This window comes from Pristiophorus japonicus, chromosome 5 (genome assembly GCF_044704955.1).
Source record: "Pristiophorus japonicus isolate sPriJap1 chromosome 5, sPriJap1.hap1, whole genome shotgun sequence".
Classification (NCBI taxonomy): domain Eukaryota; kingdom Metazoa; phylum Chordata; class Chondrichthyes; family Pristiophoridae; genus Pristiophorus; species Pristiophorus japonicus.
The window spans coordinates 40112405-40137125 of NC_091981.1; the positions used below are offsets into that span (position 1 = coordinate 40112405).

General features: G+C 46.5%; 1 protein-coding gene across 4 annotated transcripts in view; it reads left to right on the plus strand.

Annotated features, from left to right (window-relative positions):
• LOC139264306 (uncharacterized) overlaps positions 1-24721 on the plus strand; it is a 66266-nt gene that overhangs the window by 22318 nt on the left and 19227 nt on the right. For 2 of the 4 annotated variants that reach the window (XM_070880552.1, XM_070880551.1), the window contains one exon: positions 23400-23468. In XM_070880552.1, the coding sequence (XP_070736653.1) occupies positions 23449-23468 (20 nt within the window). In that variant the 5' untranslated portion in view covers positions 23400-23448. Of the gene's footprint in view, positions 1-166; positions 305-14093; positions 14160-23399; positions 23469-24721 lie in introns of those variants that run through there. The other 2 variants (XM_070880553.1, XM_070880554.1) reach the window with 2 other exon arrangements.

Below are 24721 nucleotides of genomic sequence, written 5' to 3' on the forward strand. Positions count from 1 at the left end.
CAGCAGTGACCAGAAAGCATTCTGGTGTTGTGCAAAAAGTAAAAGCCACTGCATCTTGCGCTTTTTGGACATGTTTCTTTTTACACCGAGAGGCACTTGCTGCGAAAGGTATTGAACCAGATGTTCTCAACACAGCGGTAACACTCATTAATTTTACAAAATCCAGAGCAACGAACTCCAGGTGTTTTACTGGACTTTGAAGAAGTGGGTGAGAGCACAATTCCTTGCTCGTGCTTACAGAAGTGAGATGGCTATCTCGAGGCAGAATACTAGCCCGTATACAGTATTTCATCTCCGGGAAGAGGTATGTACTCTTAGCTGATAAAGAACCTGAACTTGCCGAGGTGCTGGCATGTAGCTGGCTAAACCGGGTTACTTCGCAGACCTATTCAATGAAATAAGCTGAATAAAACTATGCAAGGGGGAGAACTCATTTCTTTGTCACCATAAAAGAATTGACTCAGAAGGAAACTGCAAGTATGGAAAGTTCTTGTCTGTGGGGGGACTACGGATATGTTTGAGCTCTTGCATTCTTTCATTTACGAAAAAAACGTCAACTTTGATGTAATCAAACCACAGCTGCAAGCGCATCTTTCTGGTCGTGCAACAAATTTTATACTTATTGTTCAGAACTCTCGACGTAACAATCTGCTACACTGTGGGCTACAAACCCCTTTAATGAGAATGTTGAAACTAAACTGCCATCAAAGCTTTTAGAAGAGCTCATTGACATTTCGTCAGACAACTCTCTCAGAACCAAGTTGAGTGAAATGCTGCTAGAGAGATTTTGGTCTGGGTGCTCCGATGAATGCAGCACTGCTTCTTCTGTAGCACAAAGTGTTGGTCCCATTTAGCACAACCTACTTAAGTGAAGCTGGATTTTCAGCAATGACATCAATGAGAAAATACCGAGCCAGGATGAACATTGATCATGACGTGCATTTGCTTGTCAAAGATGCCTCCATTAGCAGGAACTAATACCCAGTTTACACTATTGCGAGTCTGTTTTATTTCCCGGGCTCCTGTGGTGAATTTTCATAAAGTGCTTCTGGAATCTTTTACTGATCAGTATTTACAAATAGAAATGAAAACTATGACATCAGAACAAGAATGTTGACTTGGTGTCAAATGCCTGGTAGTTTCTAGAGGTTGGCATGTACATCCACTAACATTTTTCATTTACAGCAGATTCTGCCAGCATACTTCGGGGAAAGACTAGTTTCCTTTTGCCCAGTTCCCTTTAATTAACTGCTTGTCACTATAGAAGTAGCTGTTCATTTTGGATACATGCAATTTAATTAAAAAATAATTTTAAAAATCACTCTACAGTTTTCAAATCCTAAACTGACTCTTGATTCCCACGCTGGATGTTAATATTTGAACTGTGGAGGGCTGCAGAATAAATCAAATTCTCAGAATAGTACAGTGCATTGCTGCTGAAACTGGACTTTTATTTGGCACTGTTGAATGTTGAAGAAATATGAATCTTGAATTGGAACTAGCTGCAACAAGTAGTTTTATTTAGTAATATTTCAAAGTTTGTGTAATCTGCTTATCCTTGTCAGTCTCTAAATGTTGTTTTTATAGAGACCTGCCCTTGAATTCTAGTGCAGCCAAAAGTTTAAATAATGTGGGATTTACAATACAGTAAAATGACACCAGGACAGCTCCAGGTACTACAGGGTATATGTGTATGAATTTCTGTCACCCTCTTTGTAAAAATGCTGGATTTCAACAGATTGTATATAGGAGTTAAATGAAAACAGTTTCACTTGGTCATTTTTATTATTTATTCAAGCAGGTATTAAAACATTCTTGAATGTAATGAGAGACTTGCATACTTAAAAACAAAAACAAATTCATAGGAATGTTTAACAAAAATTTCCAATTAAAATTATTTAGTACAGAATGGCGCTTCCAGATGAATTTGTAGCTGTTCGGGAGATGGTCTTATCAGCTAGGATAATCAAGCTTCTCAGATGTCTGAGAAATGTAAAACAGCTGGGATTTGTTACTTAAGTATCTGGTTGTCATAAAGTACAATTTAATGTTACAAAATTATGATCAAGCAAATGGCCTGGTAATATTTAAATAGGTTTTAAAGTGAGAAGATCCAAGAACAAAGATCAGATTTTTGCACTGTAGATTCGATGGGCCCAAGTTTCCACATGATTCGCGCCTGATTTTTAGGAACAACTGGTGGAGAATGGACTATTTTAGAAATTGCAATTCTCCACTTTTTTTTCTGCAGTTCTAGTCAGGTAGAACAGTTCTAGTTTAGAACAGAATTTTTTCTTCAAAAGGGGGCGCGTCCGGCCACTGACGCCTGATTTGAAAGTTTCCACAGTGAAAATGTACTCCAAACTAAAGTAGAATGGAGCCAGTGAAGATTTTTGTAGAACTGAAAAAACCTGTTCTACACATTAAAAAAATCAGGCACAGAGTGAAGGGGGGGGGGAAGGAAAGGGAACTCATTAAATTCGACAATAAATCCTTATCTATACTTCTACAAATAAATTATAAGCCAAGAAAAGATTAAATAAACCATCTTCCTACCTGTGTGAAAGTGCTTCAGCCAGGGAGAATTCTGCAGCAGAGAGCGAGAGCGAGAGTGACGGTCTGGTCGGCGGGGAGAAGCGGGTGTCGGGCGGGGAGCAGGAGCTGGCCGTGGGAGGAGCCTTATTCACGCAGCCCCAGTGAGGCCATTCAGCCAGGGCTAGGGGCTGCGTGCTTCGGGCCCCTCCCACACAGTTCGGCGCCTGCAGCTACTGCACTTGCGTGCCGACTGTAGCGCGCATGTGCAGAGGTCCCGGCACTGTTTTCAGCGCAGGGACCTGGCTCCGCCCCCCCACAACTTGTGCTGACTGCGCCGAGGGCCAGAGGACCTGTAAGTAGGTGGAGAATACCGAGGATTTTTTTAGGCGCGAAAAACGGGCGCCCAGCTCGGAGGGGCGCCCGTTTTTTTTCTTGTGGAAACTTGGGCCCGATATCTTGTTGCAGCTTCACCTTAGTGACTGGTTTAACATTGGCCTGGAAATCCCGGCCTCCCGGGTCCGTAATGGGTGTCTACGGACCCGGGAAGTCATCGCAAAAGCTGGTTTTCAGCGCACAATGCGCTTGCGCTGAAAACCGGCTTTTCTGATCCAACGCATATCTGGAGCGAGGAAATTTGTAAGGGCAAGATTGCCGGATTTACCCATATCTTGCCCAGCAAATGTCCTCAAAAATCTTGCGCCTGATTTAAAAAAAAATAATAAATTAAGAAAACACATTTTATTGTTTTAAAAACCCTGCCCACTAAGGTAAGTTTATTTTTAACCCTAATTACAAAACTTCTTTAAAAATTGGAAAATATATTTTTAATTTTAATTTCTATTAATTTTAATTGTGAAGTATTTTTTATTTTTTACTATGGCATTTCGTGTGTTTGTTATTTTAATAGCAATGAGAACTCGTCGATAGAGTTCTCATTGCTATTAATGAGAAAGCTGTGGAATACTCTACCTGATTGTACTTTCTGCATGGGAACCTGGAGAATGGGAGTGCACTTCACAGCGCGGGAAGAGAAGGCCTCCCCACCGGAATCCCATGCTCATTGTGTTTTAAAATGTAAAAGATGTTGCTTTTTGGAACCACAAGTTGATGTCCAATTTCCATTCTACTTTTAACAACTATCTACTTCTACTTCGAACATAGGAACAGGACTAAACCATTTAGCCCCTCAAGCCATTCAATTAGATCATGGCTGATCTATATCATAACTCCATCTATTCATCTTAGTTCCTTAACATAGCCTAACAAAAACCTTATCAATCTCCATTTTTTGAATTTTTCAATTGACCTAGCCTTAAACAGCTTTTTGGGGGAAAGACTTTCTGATTTACATTGCCCATTGTGTGACATCACCCCTGAACAGCCTAGCACTAATTTTAAGGTTATGCCCACTTGTTCAGTACTCCCCCACCAGAGGAAATAGTTTCACTCTATCTACCCTGTTAATGCCATTAATCATCTTAAATACCTCAATTAGATCACCAATTAATTTTCTTTGCTCAAGGGCATGCAAGCCTAATCTTTGCAACCTGCCATCATAATTTAACCCTTTAGCCCCAGTATTATTCTGGTGAAACTGAGCTGCATCCCCCTCCAAGGCCAGTATATCCTTTGAGGTGCGGGGCACAGAACTGAACACAGTACTCTAAATGGGGTCAAACAAGAGCTTTATATAACTAATATAACTTCCACCCCTTTGTATTCCAACCCCCTTGAGATAAAGACCAGCATTCCATTAACCACTTTTTACAGTGATTTCTGTACTTGGATCCCTAAATCTCTCTGCATCTTAGTTCGTAGTTTCTCACCGTTTAGAAAGTACCTTTCTTTGGTCCAAAGTGGATGATCTCGCACTTCCCAAATTGAATTCCCTCTTCCACAGTTTCTCCTTGCATACTGATGCAGTTGGTGGAATAACATCAAGGGAATGCAATAAGAATAATTTGGCAGAGAATAACGAAGACTTCAGCTATTACAGATTTATCCATCTTGAACACTAGTCTCCATTGTGTTGAACAAAAGGGAACTTTTTTTTAAAACTAACCCAAGGCATTTGAATCAGTACAACAAACTAGAGGAAGGAGTGATTCAAGACTCTTGTGACCACGAGATTGATTAATTCTTGAGACTTGATACACATTACAACGTTAATACCTGTATAATGTTTTTTTTCAACTGCAATGACTTGAATGTTTTCATTAGTGATGCGCTGAATTAAATGTTTTATCTTTGTCACATTTAAATTCTTGCCGTTTGAGATCCCTGTTCTGTTTGGAAGCTTTACACCTCTGTTGCTCTGCAATGTCACTAAGTTCTGTGCTTTGGTAAACCAAATCCTGTTATACCTTGCTTATACTACACATTTTGAAGTAAATGCCATATCATATATATGAAAATATTCTGAGAGGACTTTCCATTGTGAAGGACAGCAGTGTGTCCTGTGATAACAGATTGGGATGCTGGCAGTCCATCTGATTGGCATGAATGATAAGGTAGTGGCCACAGGCAAACATATCCTGTCAGTTTGATGTCTGTTATAGGAAAATGCTGAAGATCCCGGAATAGTCAACAGTTCTTAGGGAATCATGGCATAGCTTTAAAAATGGAGGTTCTGTCTAATGTTCCCTACAACTTTTTTTGTGCGCAGTCCCTTTTAAATTTGCTGCGCGACCGCACATACGCAGCATCTTCAGCGCAACAGCTTGAGCGGCCAGCGCGGAACCTCCCAATTGATCTGCACCTTGGGGGAACATTGGTCCTGCCTCGTTATGTGATTGAGTCCTTTGAGGAAGTGACCAAATTAATAGGCAATGGCAGGCCATTAGATGTTGGATACTTGATTTGCAGCGCATACAATTTCTCCTCCAAGTCACAATGGTGATAAATGTCCAAGTCACATCCTGACTTGGACATTTATCACCATTCCTTCATCGTCGCTGGGTCAAAATCCAGAAACACTCTACCTAACATCACTATGGCAGTACCTTCACCTTACGGACTGCAGTGTTTCAAGAAGGAGGATCACCACCACGTTCGAGGGCAACTAGGGATGGGCAATAAATTCTGGCTTTGATGGTGATGCCTACATCCCAAGAATGATTTTTTTTAAATTTAGATGGCTAGGATGCTCCCAGTAAAGCCGATGTGCTGTTTTATAAGGACAGAGTGTACAGTGTGTTGATGGTAGAGCTGTTTAATAATGAACTGTTAAGTAGTAAGAGAATCTTGCGGATCAGAAAGTGTTGATTTCAGGTTCCAGGTCAGAAGTCCTCACCATTAGCATTAAATGACTGGAATTTTAAAAGAATGTTTTTTATATGTCTTTACCATTTCTATGATATTCATATATTCCATCTAACTAGCACAGATAATGGTTTCCATTCAATGGGAGGTCCCTACAATTGAATCACAATTCAGAAGAGAGTAGTGTTATAGGGCTGCATTTTATAGCGATGCATAATTGTGTTTTCTCGCATATTGAAGGAAACTAAGCTTTGTTTGGAAGGTGGTCTGTGCTGTGACATTTGTGCATCCAGTTGCTCTGACTTGAATACTTGACAAATTGTGGGGGTTTATGACAGGAGATCGACAGTTAAACAGTATTATATTTTTGCAGATGGATCACGCTGTTTACACAGTGGGACTGTCAACACACTAGGTTTTTTGGTGAGATCTTTTGGTCAAGCCCCTGAAAATGCAGTAGGCCCACAAAATTAGATTTTTTACCGTCGAATGTGTTTTAAATTTCCCAATGTTTTGTAACATAATTCAGATTTTGCTCAGACTTGCTCATACTTTTGCTTTTTGCATAAGAAAACACTAAGTCAACTAATCATCTGAATCTACTGTTAGATTAGTTTCTCTTGTGCATCAACTACTGATTTATGTTATCCTATTGAAACTGGTAGTCTTAATAGGTAACTATGGGAATCAAGATAACCTTGACGGCTGTTCAGGATAAAAGTTACCATTTACACAGTGCAGACAACATGGGATAAGGTCCAAACTGAATAGGTAGATGGATTTTTCACAATTTTTATAAAATCTCCTTGCTTTAAGGCAAGTACAAATCTGTTGAGAATTTATCCGGTTGGGTCAAAACTGCTCACCACTGTTACTGCTCCGAGCTGCACTTCGCAATATCGCACATTTCACATTTTATCAAGGGATTTCCGAGAGCACTTCTACCTGCTCTTAAGCCAGGGGAAGTATATTAAGAGGCTCAGCTTCACCAAGGAGCTGGTCACTGAACTCTTGCCACATTCTGCAACCAGAACTGCAGCCTCAGAGCAGGGCAACAACGGTGCTTCCGGTGGTCCTCAAGGTCACCGTGGCCCTTAATTATTTTCGCCACCAGACTCTTCCAGTCTGGAGCAGGTGACATAGCTAAAATCTCCCAGTTCGCTGTCCATAGCTGCATCTGAGAGGTCACAAAGGCTCTGTACTCCAGAAGAAGGGACTTCATTATCTTAGTGCGCATGTGGCAGGGCGCTATCGACTGCCCAATCATCTTTGGGGACACTGCATACCAATCCCGCGATGTTTCGTAACCACAAAGGCTACCACTCAATGTGCAGTTGGTGTGCAACCACACCCAGTGTATCATGATGGTGAATGCCCGGCATCCTTGCAGCAATCATGATGCCTTCATCCTGTGCCAGGAATCTTCCAGCCACCACGTCAAACCCGCAGGTGGCTGCTTGGAGACGAGAGCTATCCTTCACCTGGCTGATGACTCCCCTCGCAATCCCACCACTCGTGGCCGGTACTTCTAATGAGAGCCATGCTAGCACACGGGACCTCATTGAGCAGACCATCTGGGTGCTCGAGCAACAGTTGCACTGTCTTGACTGCTTGGGAGGAGCACTCCAGTGGTGATCTGCTGCATGCTCCACAACTTGGCTATCATGAGGCACAGCCCTTGCCACCATAGGTTCCAGAACTACTGGGGGGGGGGGCGACAGATCCCCATTCCGAACGGGCTGTTTATGAGCACCTTATCAGACTCTGGTTCCAATGAATAAAACCCCAGATCTCTGTTGCTCACCACTTCTCCATCTTACTAGCCCTTGTCCTGGAATATCACAGCATCCTCCCGGATACAAGGCTGAAATGAGAGCCACCAAAAAACAAACATTCCAAACCTAATTTATAAATTAATCAAATCAAAACAACCAATATAAACTAATCACCTTGTGCATTCACTTAGTGTCTGTCTTTCATGTTCATTTTTGTACTTTAGTGCTCCTACAAAGTGCACCCCAGTGGCTGGTGGAAGGCTGCTGGATTTCAGTGGGCGAGACTGCAGATGGCCTTGCAGAACGACCTCGAGCAGCTTTGGGCCTAGAAAGCCTGGCATTCGACTGTATCACCTCGGCATGAGCAGCAGCAGTGTGGGCTTGCTGGCTGACAGGCAGCAGCAAGGGCACTGCCGGAGTGGCAGTAGTGAGAATAGTGTCATCCTGAGCGAGGACAGCAGGTTCCTGTTTCACAGAGACATTCTCCCAGGGCAGCACCTCAACTTACTAGCCACTTGTTGGAGTACAGACTGCTGGACTGCTGTGAGGCCCTGCAAGTCCATTTCTACAGTTGTAAACCCAGCCACAATGGCAGCAGTCTGAGCTTCCACTGCAGTTCTGAGATGTTGGGTCGCTTCCGCATGTGATGTAATGGAAGCTGCGATATTGCCCATCACACCCAGCATCATGGTTGGGTCTGATTGAGTTGCCCATCATTTCCATCCTGGCAATCATAAGCTCCAAGCTCCGTGCCATGCAAATACCTCTGCAATGTTGGAGCTAGACTCCTCCATGCTCCTTGACACTGACAAGAGACTCTCTGGCAGGTCTGCCATTGCACCAAGCATTTGTGTGCATGCCCATCACCATTCTTCTGAAGTCCGCCCCATGAAGGTCATACCTGTGTCCTGTGCAGCAGAATTCGTGCACGAACTCGCCCTCCGGGGAGCTGGCACCCGACCTACTCTTTCCCCCTGGCTGGGCTGCTGCTCACTCGTGCCCAGTGACTCACCACTTGCAGATCCCGCCTCTATACTACCCCTAAAGTGCAATTTTCTAAGCTGGTATCTGCGAGTGTCCAGTTCAGTGACGGTGTCTCTTCTCTCTCTCTCCTCCATGTTTTTGGGGACTGGCTGTGCTGGTGGGACTTCACTGGTATCAGAAAGGCACAAGGCGGGATCTGCAAGTGGTGAGTCACTGGGCACGAGTGAGGGGAGGTAGGAAAAGCAGACTATCCAGGTCCTCCAGGTTGTAAGTGAGAAGAAATTGTGGGATGAAAGGGAAGTGGGATGTGAGAAGAAGGATTAGATATGAGCATACCATCATCAGCAATGCTTTGAACATTGGCATTCACCCTGGACACAGTGATGGCCCCTCCACTGATCTCCAGCACTACTTCCTCCAACTCGGAGGTTCTACAGTTGGGTTTCCCCTCCACCCATCTACTGCTGCACCCGGCAGTTCTGAGCCATCTTTGCAAGAGAAAGGGTAGTGTGTCACTGAATGTGGTGCAATGTGTTTGGATGCTGTAGCTGCCATGGTTGAATAGCTGGCAGTGTGTGCGCAAGGTGTGAGATGTGGGTACAACATTGTTAAGTGTGTGAGGATCAGATGAAGCTATGATTGTGAGGTATGAATAGTAATTGCTAGAAATTGTTGGTAGGTGAGTGATGGGGTTGTAGTGTATTGAGCAGTGTGTGAGGCTGGTGGTGCAGATGGTGGGATATGGCATTTGAAGATGCATTCTCTCACCTTGACCACTCATGAGGTCATTAAACTTCTTGCGGCACTTGATTCAGGTCCAGGGGACAACAGTCGTTGCACTGACAGCTTTGGCTATCTCCTCCCATAGCTTTCTGCTGTTCTGCCTTGAAGACCTCCTGCTCCCCTACAGGTAGAGGACCTGATGGTGCCTTTGAAGCCCCAGGACCAAGGCCTCCAGTGCTGCATTGTAAAATTTGCTTGCTCGCTCTGTTGGCTATTGGGCCATGGCTTTCTCTACACTAACAATGAGGAGCTCTGCAGCAAAACACCTTTTTAAGTACTGCAGAGTGCCTGGGCCAAACTTTATTGGCAAGAAGACTGCAGCCGATATCGGCCCTCCAATCAGTACTGCAATCATTATAATGTGCAGGCACCGCCAATTTTGCATGCTGCCTGCACCACTTTTGGCGCAGGCACATCGCGTTTCATGTTGGCCACGTTTTTGGACCTTATCCAAATTCTAGGCCAGGATGTTTTTGTTTCTGCCTTGAACGCTGCTAAGTTGCCTCACAGTTGTTGCCTAAGTCAGTGCAAAGGAGCAATGAAGAGTCTGCTTTTGTTCAGGCACTTGAGTGCGTCAGGCCTATAAAACGTATTGTAAATTCTGCACATGTTACCTAAAAGTGAGATATTAATAGATTTACAGTATTTTGGTGAAGTACAGTAATTATACCAGGCAAAAAAATAAATTGGGCAGAATTGTGGAAAGGAGTTGATTTATGTAGTTAAGTGTTCCTAGCAAATTGTCTGGTGAATCATTATCCTCTTTAGTTGGCGTATGCACAGGGACAAATTTGTAATAACATTCTGATTTGATTGCTCTTGGTGTTTGTGCAGATCTGGTCACTTTCAAGAGCACTCCCACTGCGCCCTCCTTATTTCATAATCATAGAATGATTACAGCACGGAAGAAGGTCATACGGCCCGTCGAGCCTATGCCGGCTCGCTGCAAGAGCACCTCAGCTAGTCCCCCACTCCCCTGCCCTTTTTCCATAGCAATTTTTTTTCTTTCAGATACTTCTCCAACTCCCTTTTGAAAGCAGTAATTGAGTCTGCCTCCACCATTATTTCAGGCAGTGCATTCCAGATCCTAACCACTCGCTGTGTTTAAAAAAAAAAAAAAAAAAAGTTTTTTCTTGTGTTGCCTTTGGTTCTTTTACCAATCATCTTAAATCTGTGTCCTCTGGTTCTTGAATCTTCCGCCAATGGGAACAGTTTCTCTCGATCTGCTCTGTCCAGACCGCTCATGATTTTAAACACCTCTATCAAAGCTCCTTTTAACCTTCTCTGCTCGAAGGAGAACAACTCCAGCTTCTCCAGTCTGTCCACGGAACTGAAGTCCCTCATCCCTGGAATCACTCTTGTAAGTCTTTTCTGCGTCCTTTCCAATGCCTTCACATCCTTCTTAAAGTGCAGTGCCCAGAATTGGACATAATCCAGTTGAGGCTGAATCAATATTTAATACAGGTTCTTCATCATTTCCACTCACCAACCAGCTCCTTTCCTTGCGCTGACATCACTAACCTCGCTCCCTGTTACTCGCGCTCCCTCCAGGCTCTTGGGCCTACCTTTATCTGCGGCCGCTCCTCTTGCTATCCTGCAGGTCTCGTGTCTATTGACTTAGAGACCTAGAGTTCTGTAGCTCCATTCCTCCTTTTCAGTCAGACGTCTCCACCAATTTCCTGCGCTCACAAAATTCCTCACTCTGCGAATCACGAATCACTCTGCTTGCGAAACTCCCATCTCTGTCTCCAAGCTCTGTGCTTTTGCAAAGTCGTGCCTAATATATACTTTTTGGAGAGTCTCATAATCTACAACTGTTTCTAGCTCCCAACTCTCTTAAATACCGGCAATTTGCCAATTGAATTCAACCATGTGTCCCTTCTTAAAGGGGCACAACCACTAAAATCTGTAAATTAACAAAAAAAACATTTAAAGGAACTGTAATAAATCAAATTAAAATTTGGTTTCTGGGGGTGGTGATGCGCTGCAGTCACTCTGGTGCCCACCGGTCACAGCAGGCCTCGAGCATGCCAGTGGACACCGCATGCTCCACCTCCAGGGACACCCGGGCGCGAACATAGTTGCGGAGAGAGGCAGACAGTTAGGCCGAACGGCCGCCACTGCCTGGACCTGTTAATGACCACCTTGGCCATGCGCAGGAGCGGTCCTACGTGGAGGTCCTCCGACTTGCCCGCTCCTCCCTGCACCAGGTGCCCAAAGGTCAGGAGCGTGGGACTTAAATGCAATCAAAAATCGAGGAGCAGCCCTTTCAAATAGTGGAAGAGGGGCTGCAAACTCTCGAACTCAACATAAACGTGGAACACGGACTCCTCCAGGCCACAGAAAATGCAGGCGGTCTGGGAGTCTGTGAACCGACTTAAAAACTTATTGCGCAGGACTGCCCCGTGCAACACCCTCCCGGCCAAGTCCCTAATAGATAAAGGGAAAACTCCTGCATAGAGAGCATTCCATTGGGGACCCCCGTCTCCTCCGCACGGCAGGATGGTGCGCCAAGGCTTGTTCTACGGCAGACAAGGATGGCAAAATGGAGGGTGTGCAAGAGCAGACCGCACAGGAATGCACTTCATGCAGAATGGAAATTACAGAAAGGAATTCCCAGAGGCGGCTCAAGTTGTGAGGCGCCGGCTCCCGAGGGAGGTTTCGTGGCCTGGCGCCAATGAGGAATTCCATTCAGACAGAATCGCCCCACGTGCTTGAGTTTCCTGGACATACCTAGGGCCCAGTACCACTTTTAGGGACTCAATGGCTTTGACCTCAAGCCATACGTCAGCCAGCATGTGCTGTGCCATTCAACCCGCTCCTCTGCCATCAAGTTGGTCCCTGACTCTGGTCACCTTGCCAGATACAGACCCGACCTCCGTCAGCCACATGAACCTGTGGTCGTAGAGGTGCGGATTCCTGAGCAGCAGCTCCCGAAAGACAGCCACAGTTCCTGATCGGGGAGAACTGCATCCGCAGACGAACTTTTTCCAGACCCTGATCAGTTCCTGGTAGAAGACAGGCAGTCCCCATAAGAAGGCCCACGCGCTCCCCAGGTTTACAGCAGGAGAGCTGCGTGTCGTAGTTGAGACCGTGAAACTGACAGAAGAAATGCATCGCCAGACACACCATTTGGGAGGATCCACAACGTATAGATATCTCTAGTCGGTGAGCTTTTTCTGTATCTTGGTGACACATGTAAGGGGCGGGGGAGTTCAAAGTGACCAATCGGTACCACAGCAGAGCGGCCACAAGTTGATTTATGACCAGCATGCGACCCTTGTAGGACAGCACTCTGAGCAGTCCTGTCCAGTGCTCTAGGCGAGCGGTGACTTTGGCCTCCGGCTCTTGCCATGTCTCCGGCCAGGCTGCCTCGGCAGGGCTAAGGTAGTCTCCCAGGTAGAGGAGATTAGCCTGAGCTCCTCCGGCAGAGAGTCCAACCGCCACTGACTCACCTGGTGTCCGGAACGTTTCTCCCAGTTGATCCTGGCGGAGGGTGCGGCCGAGTGGACCTGCTGGCACGCGCACATCCTTCGCAAGTCAACTGGATCCCTGACCATGAGGAGCACGTCATCGGTGTAAGCTGAGAGGACGACCTCCACGCCCAGCCCTTGCAGAGCCAGTCCCGTCAACCTCTTCCACAAAAGGTGCAGGAAAGGCTCCACGCAGATGGCATATAACTGGCCAGACATGGGGCACCCTTGACACACGCCTCTCCAGAAGCAAAGGTGCGCCGTCAAAGACCAGTTAAACCTTAATCAGACACTCCGGCGGCGTACGGAAGTCAGATCCAGGTGACTAAATCCGTCCCGAACCTGAATGTGCGCAAAGTCCTGAAGAGATATTCGTGGTCCCCACCCCTCCCCCCCGGCGAATGCCTTCTCCCGGTCTAGGGAAAAGAAGGCGACTGACAGCCCTCTGGAAATGGTAAACCAGGTCCTGGAAAAGATGAATGTTGTCATAGATGGTCCAGCCTAGGACCGTGTAGGACGGGTCGTGGTGGATCACATGGGCTAGCACAATGCCAAGGCAAGCAGACATGGCCCTGGCATAAATCTTGTAATCTGAGGAGGGAGACTGGGCGGCAGATTTGAAATAGGTGATGATCGCACCTCTTGGGCATCAGGACAATGACCGTCGTCTCCCCGGTCGCCAAACTTTCCTCCAGGACCCGCGTGTAGTCGCCCCACACCCCCAGAACACCCTGTGGGTACTCAGTCAGCCTGTCCAGCCCCAGGGCTCGAGAGCTGGCCGAGGCACTGGTCAGTGCCGCCAGGCTTAGCGGAGCTTCCAGCTGTTCAGTGAGTTCTGGGCCGACCTTTGACAGGTCCTCCCACAACACTCTGCGCACATCCTTGCTGGACAGATTCGGAGAGAACAGAGTCTCTCGTCCGGTAATAGGCCTAGGCCTCGGCACTGAAGCCCGCCGGATCCAAGACCAGAGATCCATCATCGACCAGCAGCTTACGGATGCCCTGTCTTTTTTTTCTAGCGAGTAGAAGAAGGGGGAGCTGCGGTCCAGATCCCGGAGGAACTGGATCCGCAACCTCACGTACGCCTCGGGACCCGATGAGCTGCAGATCCTTCAGTGCTGGGTCTTCGACGACTTGACCAAGATGGGATTCCAGATCGAGTACCTCTTTCTCCATCTGCCATACCTGGACCGCCCACCTCTTGGTCAACCCCCTCGCGTACTCCTGACAGGAGACTGCATGAGCCTTGCCACATCCCACCATAGCCTCAAGGAGGGGAAGCCTCCCTGCGTCCGTCTCCAGTCGGCCCAGAATCGACTGAACAACTCACGGAACTGCTCGTCCTCCAGTAAGCCGCTTGTTAAAATGGCAGTACGTGGACACCACCCGCCCCCCCCCCGCCCCTGCCCGTGCGCTGAGCGGAGTGAGTTCTACCCACACCAGATGGTGGTCCCAGCACAGCACCGGCCGCATTAAAGCCACCGGAATGCAGGGGTTGATTTTGCACACAGATCTGGAGGGCGTACACGTTCACTAGATGGAGGGGCACATCCCCCAGATGAACAGTAATAATGGAGTAAGCGGCCTGGCACAGGCTTCTTGACCCTCGAGATCTCGGGCTGAAAATGTGAGGTCAGCAAAACAGCCACCCCGTAAGGTGCAGAGGTAGCTCATGCAGACCTTGTCTTGTCTCCCAGAACTGTGTGGGTTTCCTGCAGGAAGCACGACCGTACTTCCCTTCCTGCCGTTGATGTTGAGGCTGGCTTTGGTTATTTTCATGACAAGAGCACAGAACAACCTCTACTTATCTACTGTGGGAAGGGAGTGGAGTAATGTGTTATCCTCCACTCCCTCAGCAACCCAGTGAGGAACATCTTGAGCCGGCGCAGTTTGAGATGTCTCGCATCCTTGTCAACACCTATGGTCTCAACAGCGGCGCTGACAGACCTGATGAGCAGCGCCAGCTCCGACCACCTGTCGAGGGCCAGCTGAATTTTGTCTTGACGACCCTGGCATTCCACCAAAGATCCTGCAGTTCCACGATGGCGATGAGGAGAGACTCACTAGGGGGGCACAAGGGCATCTACCGCCATGCTGGCGATGGAGTCCAATTTGTCCCCAGTGCCCTCCACCGAGCCCCCATCCTCCTCCAGGAGGTCATCGCCAGCAGACGATCCGTCCACCGCATATGGTACGACCACCAGCTCGGCTGCACCCACCGGCCCTACCTCTGTCCCAATCCCACCCCCATGATCAACAGCAGAGATGTCCTCCCTGGGCTCCTCCAGGGGTGCCGGGCCAGGAGCTGGCAGTGGTTTGGGGCTCCCCTCTGCCCTGATAAGTCAAGCTGTATGGAGAAACCGGGGAGAAAACCATTCCCAGCTCCTGCAACGCACAACTCCCATCGTCTGAGACGAAGATAGGGGACCCTCCCTCTGCCCGGCACCACCCACCCAGCGGGCAGGGTGTTTTTATTAAAATCTTCCACCAGCAGTTCTTGGGAGATGTTGGGGATGTGACTGGGCGAGTTCGGCCTCATCTACCACACCCGCCCCAGCCCCTATGACACCCAATCCAGCGACAAGTGATGATTGTGATAATATTGTATCAGTGGATGGTTCCGCTTACCGCCCCACGGGCAGGGCTTTTTCCCCATCCCCGGGAGGCACAGGCTGGACTGACATAGCTGTCACACTCTCCGGAGGGATGGGCGACTCCTGGCAACGGCACGTCTTGGTAACGGGGGCGGCGGGACCCGCACCGGATGCCAACTCCTGCACGGGGAGATCTCTCTCCTCTCTCTCCTCCTCCGCTTCTAAGGAGCAACACCTTCCTTTTAGTCCAGAGGGATGCGGAGATAGGGAGACCTCTATGACTGCCAAGGCCTGCGCCTCCGCTCCTCCTACTGTTTTTTTTTCTCGGGCATGGGTTTTAAATTTGCCTGCCGCAGGAGATTGCAAAGTGCCACAGTTCAGCGGGACCTGGGGGTACTTGTGCATGAAACGCAAAATGATAGTATGTAGGTACAGCAAGTGATCAGGAAGGCCAGTGGTATCTTGACCTTCATTGCAAAGGGGATGGAGTATAAAAGCAGGGAAGTCTTGCTACAGTTATATAAGGTATTGTTGAGGCCACATCTGGAATACTGCGTGCAGTTTTCGTTTCCATATTTACGAAAGGATATACTTGCTTTGGAGGCAGTTCAGAGAAGGTTCACTAGGTTGATTCCGGGGATGAGGGGGTTGACTTGAGGAAAGGTTGAGTAAGTTGGGCCTCTACTCATTGGAATTCAGAAGAACGAGAGGTGATCTTATCGAAATGTATAAGATTATGAGGAGGCTTGACAAGGTGGATGCAGAGAGGATGTTTCCACTGATGGGGGAGACTAGAACTAGAGGGCATGATCTTAGAATAAAGGACCGCCCATTTAAAACAGAGATGAGAAGAAATTTCTTCTGAGGGTTGTCAATCTGTGGAATTCGCTGCCTCAGAGAGCTGTGGAAGCTGGGACATTGAATAAATTTAAGACAGAAGTAGACAGTTTCTTAAACGATAAGGGGTTATGTGAAACGGGCGGGGAAGTGGAGCTGAGTCCATGATCAGATCAGCCATGATATTGAATGGTGGACCAGGCTCGAGGGGCTGTATGGCCTACTCCTGCTCCTATTTCTTACGTTCTTATGAGAGGGTGCGGGTTTGGGCACTGGATCCCTCACACTTGTGGTCGCTAATATGACGTTTGGACCGAGAGCGGTTATGGGGCCGTTTGAGTTTTCGAGCGGACTTGCCTCGGTATGTTTTTTCTCCGCACCTTCCTTCCACTTGGACGCTGTCCCTCACCACCCCTCCCCCCCCCCCCAGAGGCCGCGATGGCATTGGCTTCCAATTTCGCCTACGCATCCATTGGCTCTAACACTGGGACGGGGAGGAGTGTTGGTGGCTGTGGCATCCGCCTCGGGTGATGGGGTAGCGGGAGTAGCTGTGACTGTCACGTCCACATATGTTATTGCTGACCCTGCCACCAGCGAAGATGGAGTCGCCATATCTGGGTGTTATATTTTTTTTGAGAACCACACTCGACCCTCAAGTCTCAGGCCTGGTGTTCTTAATTAAGCCTTGGTTTTATTTTTCTTCAGCAGAGGGTGCTCTGAAATGAAAAAACACCTCTCCCCTTTTTTATGTTAATGGGAGAGGGGCCTTCTCCGCTCTGCTCGATATTCAGTTAAATAAATGGATAGAGGTGCCTCTCAGAGAGATAGATAGAGGGATGAGGTGGGGGGGAACGGTTGGAGGCCGCAGGGGCGGAGTTGCCACTCACGACGGTGGGTGGGTGGGTGGGTGGGTGCTTGCAGGGGTACACTCCAATGGTACCTGTCTTCACGGAAGACGACACAAAAAACCTCACAGAAATAGTGGAGAAGCAAGGGTATAATGAGAATTAGGAACTGAAAGAAATTAGTATTAATAAAAAAATAGCATTGGAGAAATTAATAGGACTGAAAGTATATAATTCCTGATCGGACCTGATGGCCTACGTCGTAGGGTTTTGAAAGAAGTGTAGAGATAGTGGATGCATTGGTTTCATCTTCCAAATTTCCATAGATTCTAGAACGGTTCCTGCAGATTGGAAGATAGCTAATGGAACGCCGCTATTTAAGAAAGGAGGGAGAGGGACGGAGAAAACAGGGAAATACAGACCAGTTAGCCTGACGTCAGTAGTAGGGAAAGTGCTGGAAGGATTTGGTAACGGGGCACTTAGAAAATAATAATAGGATTGGGCAGAGTCAACACAGATTTATGAAAGGGAAGTCATGTTTGACAATTCTGTTAGTTTTTTGAGGTTGTAACTAAAGAAAGACTTATAGTGCCTTTCATGACTACCGGATGTCCCAAAGTGCTTTGCAGCCAATGAAGTACTTTTGGAGTGTAGTCACTATTATAATGTGGGAAATGTGGCAGCCAATGTGTGCACAGCAAGCTCTCACAAACAGCAATGTGATAATGACCAGAGCATATGTTTCTGTTAACTAGTAGAATAGATAAGGGGGAAACCAGTAGATGTGGTATATTTGGATTTTCAGAAGGCTTTCGATAAGGTGCCACACAAGAGGTTATTAAACATAATTAGGGCTCATGGGATTGGGGGTAATATACTAGCATGGATTGAGGATTGGTTAACGGATAGAAAACAGAGAGCAGGAATAAATGGGTCATTTTCGGATTGGCCGACTAACTAGTGGGCTGCCGCAAGGTTAGGTGCTTGGGCCCCAGTTATTCACAATCTATATCAATGATTTGGATGAGGGGACCAAATGTAATATATCCAAGTTTGCTGATGATACAAAGCTAGGTGGGAATATAAGTTGTGAGTAGGCTACAAAGAGGCTTCAAAGGGATATAGACAGGCTAAGTGAGTGGGCAAGAACATGGCAAATGGAATATAATGTGAAGTTATCCACTTTAGTAGGAAAAATAGAAAAGCAGAGTTTTTTTAAACGGGGAGAGATTGGGAAATGTTGATGTTCAGTGGGATCTGTGTGCCCTTGTACACGAATCTCTGAAAGTTAACATGCAGGTACAGCAAGCAATTAAGAAAGCAAATGGTATGTTGGCCTTTATTACAAGAGGGTTTGAGTATAAGAGTAAAGACGTCTTACTGCAATTATATAGGGCCCTGGTGAGGCCACACCTTGTGTACCGTTTTGGTCTCCTTGTCTAAGGAAGGATATACTTGCCATAGAGAGAGTGCAACAAAGGTTCACCAGACTGATTCCTGGGATGGGGGTTTCTCCTTTTGAGGAGAAATTGAGTAGACTAGGCCTATATTCTCTAGAGTTTAAAAGAATGAGAAGTGATCTCATTGAAACATACAGCATTCTTAGAGTAGATGCAGGGAAGATGTTTCCTGTGGCTGAGGAGTCTAGAACCAGTTGTCACAGTCTCAGAATAAGGGGTCGGTCATTTAGGACTGAAATGAGGAGAAACGTCTTCACTCATCTTTGGTGCATCTTTGGAATTCTCTACCCCAGAGGGCTGTGGAAGCTCAGTCTTTGAGTATAATCTTGACAGAGATCGATAGATCTTTTGATAGAGGAATTTGGGGATAGTGCAGGAAAGTGGAGTTGAGGGAGAACATCAGCCATGATATTGAATGGCGAAGCAGGCTCGAGGGGCTGAATGGCCTACTCCTGCTCTTAATCTTTTGTTCTTGTATCTCCTGACCTCCTCTTCTCCTCTTTCCCCTTTCTCCTAGCTCCAGGCACCTCTAGCAGTAGCAGGCAGCTCCTCTCGTAGCAGCAACACCTGTTGGAACAATGAAACCTTCTTGCATGGGACTGCCCTGTACATGTCAGTCTGTTAGCTTCTTCTCCTTTGCCAGCAATGCTGAGAATCACTCAGTTTGCAAATCTCCAAGCTCTCTGCTCAAGTTCTCTTTCTTTTCTCCTCAAATTGTTCGGCATCAGTAACATTGAAAACTGTAACAAGGCACTCGATGTTTTTTTTATTTTTGTTCCCGAAAACTTAGCCGGCCATTTCAAATCCAGAAACCATGAACCATGAGTTGTACTTTTGTTTATTGAAAATCAACATATTTTGGAGGGTCTTTTTCTTTTTTCTGCCGGCTCTCTCCCTTGCCTCCCCAACTCAGCCTCCTCTTCTGAAGGTGATGACTCCTTGCTGAGATAAGACTCCAAGATACCTCGCCTAAGATTGAGTGTAGATTGTGGTTCCTGACAGACTCTTTGATCATAAGGGATCAATGCAGCCAAGTCCAAACCTGCTTCCATTGTAGAGGTTGCTGAATAGAGATGATGAGCAGGAAACCAGACCATTTTGCACCCTCTAAGGCTGGGCATTGAGGCAAATTGTAAGGAACAAACCTGGGCTTCCTAATTCCCGAAGCTCTGCTACTCATTGGATAAACTTGCTGACGTATTGGGACACCCAATATTTTGGCGTGTTGATTGTGATGTTAGCATTGACTTTCTTTTGACGATTTCATGTGGTAAATTTAAATTATTTTAAAAATACCAGAGGGTATGTGGAACCTTTTTATTCAGCTGATATACAAAATGACCCTTTCTCCTCCACTTTATGAACGATGGAGCTTTCAAGACTGAGATGAATAGATTTTTGTTGGGCAAGTGTTATGGAGCTAAAGCAGGTAAATGGAGTTGAGCCATGATCTAATTGAATGGCAGAACAGGCTTGAGGGGCCGTATAGCCTACTGTTCCTATCCTAAAATCTAGGGTGAACGGGCTGGTTTCAATACTGTTAATTGTTGAAATAAAGAGGATTATGTTTACTAGAAATAAGCTTGCAGAGTAATTAACATAAATTAGTTTGGTACAGGTGTACTTAATTTTCCCCAGGCCAGTACTTTCCCAAATATTAAAATTTAATTTATGTTGCCTGGTTATGACAATGCTGGCCTAGCTGGTGGGGTAGGAGAGATGGTAGTTAAGATTAGAAAGGCAAATAGTAATCTGACAAACAAAATGGATATTTTGTCCATGATTTCTTCTTTTATCTTTACAATGTCCCTTAAGTTGCTTTGATACTAAGGGCCCAAGTTTTCACATGATTCGCGCCTGATTTTTAGGAGCAACTGGTGGAGAACGGACTATTTTAGAATTCGCAATTCTCCACATTTTTTTTCCGCAGTTCTAGTCAGGTAGAACAGTTCCAGTTTAGAACAGAATTTTTTCTTCAAAAGGGGGCGTGTCCAGCCACTGACGCCTGATTTGAAAGTTTCCACAGTGAAAATGTACTCCAAACTAAAGTAGAATGGCGCCAGTGAAGATTTTTGTAGAACTGAAAAAACTTGTTCTACACATTAAAAAATCAGGCGCAGGTTACAAATTATGCGTCCAGAACGAGGTGGGGGGGGAAGGGAACTCATTAAATTCAACAATAAATCCTTATTTATACTTCTACAAATATTATACAAATAAATCCAACCTGAATAAACATTTATAAGCCAAGAAAAGATTAAATAAACCATCTTCCTACCTGTGTGAAAGTGCTTCAGCCAGGGAGAATTCTGCAGCTATTCATGCCGCTGAGGGAGAGGGAGAGAGAGGGGAGGGAGAGGGAGAGAGAGGCGGGGGGGGGGGGTCAGGGAACGGGAGCAGGGGGGAGCGTGTGTCGGGTCGGGGAGCGGGCCTCGGGGCGGGGAGCGGGTCGGGGGGGGGAGGGTGGCGGGCCTCGGAGCGGGGAGGGGGGGGGAGAGCGGGTGTCGGGTCGGGGGGGGGGGGAGCGGGTGTCGGGTCGGGGGGGGGAGGGGGAGCGGGTGTCGGGTCGGGGGGGGGGGGGAGCGGGTGTCGGTTCGGGTCTGGTCGGTGGGTTGGGGGGGGGGGGGAGCGAGTGTCGGGTCTGGTCGGGCGGGGAGCAGGAGCTGGCCGTGGGAGGAGCCTTATTCACGCAGCCCCAGTGAGGCCATTCAGCCAGGGCTCGGGGCTGCGTGCTTCGGGCCCCTCCCACACAGTTCGGTGCCTGGAGCTACTGCACTTGCGTGCCCACTGTAGCGCGCATGTGCAGAGGTCCCGGCACTGTTTTCAGTGCAGGGACCTGGCTCCGCCCCCCCCCCACAGCTCGTGCTGACTGCGCCGAGTGCCACAAGACCTGTAAGTCGGTGGAGAATACCGAGGATTTTTTTAGGCGCCGTTTTAGGCGAGAAAAACGGGCGCCCAGCTCGGAGGGGCGCCCGTTTTTTTTCTTGTGGAAACTTGGGCCCTATGTGAGACACGTGCTGGCACCACTGTTTCCCGACACAGACCACAGCAAATAGGTGCATCTCGATGATAAACCTGTGGTATTTGCCAAGACTGAGACCAAAAAGATCTGTTCCAAGGGTAATGCTACACACCTCCGCAACTCTCATAAAAGCATAGGAGACCATTCGTCTCATTTTGCCTTGCTGGCTCTTTGGAAGAGCTATCCAATCAATCCCACTCCCCTGCTCTTTTCACACAGCCCTGTAAAGTTTTTCCCTTCAAGTATTTATCCAATTCTCTTTTGAATATTACTTTTGAATCTGCTTCCACCACTCTTTCAGCCAGTGCATTCCAGATCATAACTTGCTTTGCAAAAAAAAATGTTTCTTCTGGTTCTTTTGCCAATCACCTTAAATCTGTGTCCTCTGGTTGCCGACCCTTCAGTCACTGGAAACAGTTTCTCCTTATTTACTCCATCAAAACCATTCATGATTTTGACCACCTCTATCAAATCTCCTCATAACCTTCTCTGCTGTAAAGAGAATAACCCCAGCTTCTCCAGTCTCTCCTCATAGCTGAAGTCCCTCATTCCTAGTACCATTCTAGTAAATCACTTCTGCACCCTCCTAAGGCCTTGACATATTTCCTAAAGTGGTGCCCAGAATTGAACACAGTACTCCAGCTGAGGCCTAACCAATGTTAGAGAAAGGTTTAGCATAACTTCCTCACTTTTGTACTCTATTTGCACTCTCTTCCTTTTAATAAGTCAAGGATACCACATGTTTTCTTAACTCTGATATTGAATACTTTAATGAATCCTTTGTCATTGCCTTGGACATCTCCAAAGCCTTCATGAAGTTTGGCACCATGCACTTATAGGCCTAGAAATTCATCTCTGGCAGTGGAGCAAAATGAGCGGTATCTGATTGACCACCCGTTTTGCACAGAGCCTAATACTCGGTTCCATTGCAGTCGGTGGAATTAAATATCAGGCACTGCGTATAACAGGCGACTGAACCGATACTGCCCATTTTTTGCATCACTGCTTGAGACAAATTTCTAGGCCATGTCTTTAAAAGCAATACTGCGGTGTTGGGTGGCGGCAAGATAGAAATGAAAGCTGTGGTTTCATTTCACAATTACAATTGTTATGCTAGTCATGTTTTTACTTCCTCGGCCTGAGTTTTTTTTTCTGCCAATTTTCTACCTCCCTCGCCCCCCCCCCCCCCCCCCCCACCTTGCCATTCTGATGGTACTGATTATGGCTGGGATAGGTTCCATGGGTACTGGTCTGACCTTTGGTATCATCGTCCCCATAGGCAGTCCCTCGAAACGAGGATGACTTGCTTCCATGCCAAAAAGGGATGAGTTCACTCTTCATCCACTCTTCACGTGTGACCCAGATAGTGATTGTTGCCAGTCTATTTGGTCACAAGGAGATGGGGCCAGCGCAATTGAGCTTGGCCCAGTTCTTGTCTGAAGTCCACACAGTTTCACTTTTTATCCAAAGTTACTGAATTGCAGTCAAGACTTGGAAATGTAGTCAACCTCTCTTTCCCCTCCCCCTCCCCTCCCCCCCCCCCCCCCCCCTCCCCCTCCCCATAGTACACTTCACTCCTAATCCAGGGATGCTGAGTAAGTCTGAGTCCCTTAAAGCTAAATGGTGACCTATGATTGTTAAGGCAGTCATGGTACCTACAAGATATTATGTGATATATTTAAAGATTTAAGTGTTGAATAACAGAAGCACACACGCATGCTACAGAAATGCATCTAGTAAAGTGTAAGAAGGAACTGTTGTCACTACTGTATTTGTTAGTGAATGTTGAGGAATTATATTCTGAATCAACTCTGTTCTCTGACTTTATAGCATCTGGACTCTGTCTGCGTAATGAGAAATCATCTCGTATAAATATACAATGGAACTCTATTGGTACATGTAAGTACTGGACATACCAAGAAGGAGATTACACTTTAATTATGTCATCCACATTACACTCTTTCTCTGCAGTGAATCCATGTTTGGACTAAATCTAAACTCGGTTTAATTTTTGAATAAAAGTTTTGTGGAGATGCAGACTTTTAAATTAAAAAAAAAATTATTTGCACTTTTGCTTGCTGGCTCTGAAATAAATTAGCTCAATTGTATAAAAACGACTGTGCTACAGCAAAAAATGTTTGGGTTCTTGATTGTTGATCATGTGGGATTTACTCCGCTGCCTTCACAATCGTCCTGGTATAACACCAAATTATCACCCTATTTCCTTTTCATAAGTACTTCCGTACTTACAAAAGCTGCTGTTAACTATCAAGTTATCCATCACTGAGAATCCTGCCTAATCCACAATTCCCAGTATAGATTTTGGTAAACTGTTCCACTAATAATGCGACACAGCTCTGGAACTCCGATCTGGAATACTTAGGTGAGTCATTTGTCATTGCCTTGGACATGTCTAAAGCCTTGATAGAGATTGGCACCTTGCACTTCTAGCCAAGTTACAGTAATGTGGCCTCTCAACAAAGCTATGTTCATAACTATCCAATTTCCTTTCCAGTCATTCTCTCTGTGCTCTAGTTAATGGTTTATCCTCTGATTTTTTTTTTTCATTAACCCGGAGGTTCCCTGCTATTTCTGTTCTTTCTCCTACTTTGTTCCTCCTTTGTACCAACAGCATCTCCCACTAATGATCTAGCCCCCTCCACTTTTCACACATTTAAATTCCTCAAAGCACACAATTGCTACCTCTATTGCTGTGTGACAGGTGAGTCATCTTGTTTTGATCTCTCTGCACATTGGGGGACACACATTTTATAAAGATATCATTTCATTGTGTCTCTTGTAAGTCTACCACCTCTTGGTCCTCTTTATCAACTGTCTTCAACTTAGTAACTCCCCTGACTTTTAAATGGAATGTTCCCATTTTTTCCATTGCTAAAGTTGTTTTTGAGAAGCTCAGTTACCTCTTTCATGCTACATTTTCCCATTAACAGTCCTGAGCTCTAAACCCCTCCAGTACAAAAATATTGACCCCATACCCGAGTAGGCTTTTCTAGCACCATTTTCACTCTTGGAGAGCTTGAAACTTTATTGCAACCCCTTTCTTGCCTTCTTTCCATTTATATGCCTCTATGTGCTGTTCATGCAAGGGAAATCGCCATCTATGAGGCTTTTTTCTTGCTTGGGAAAAAGTC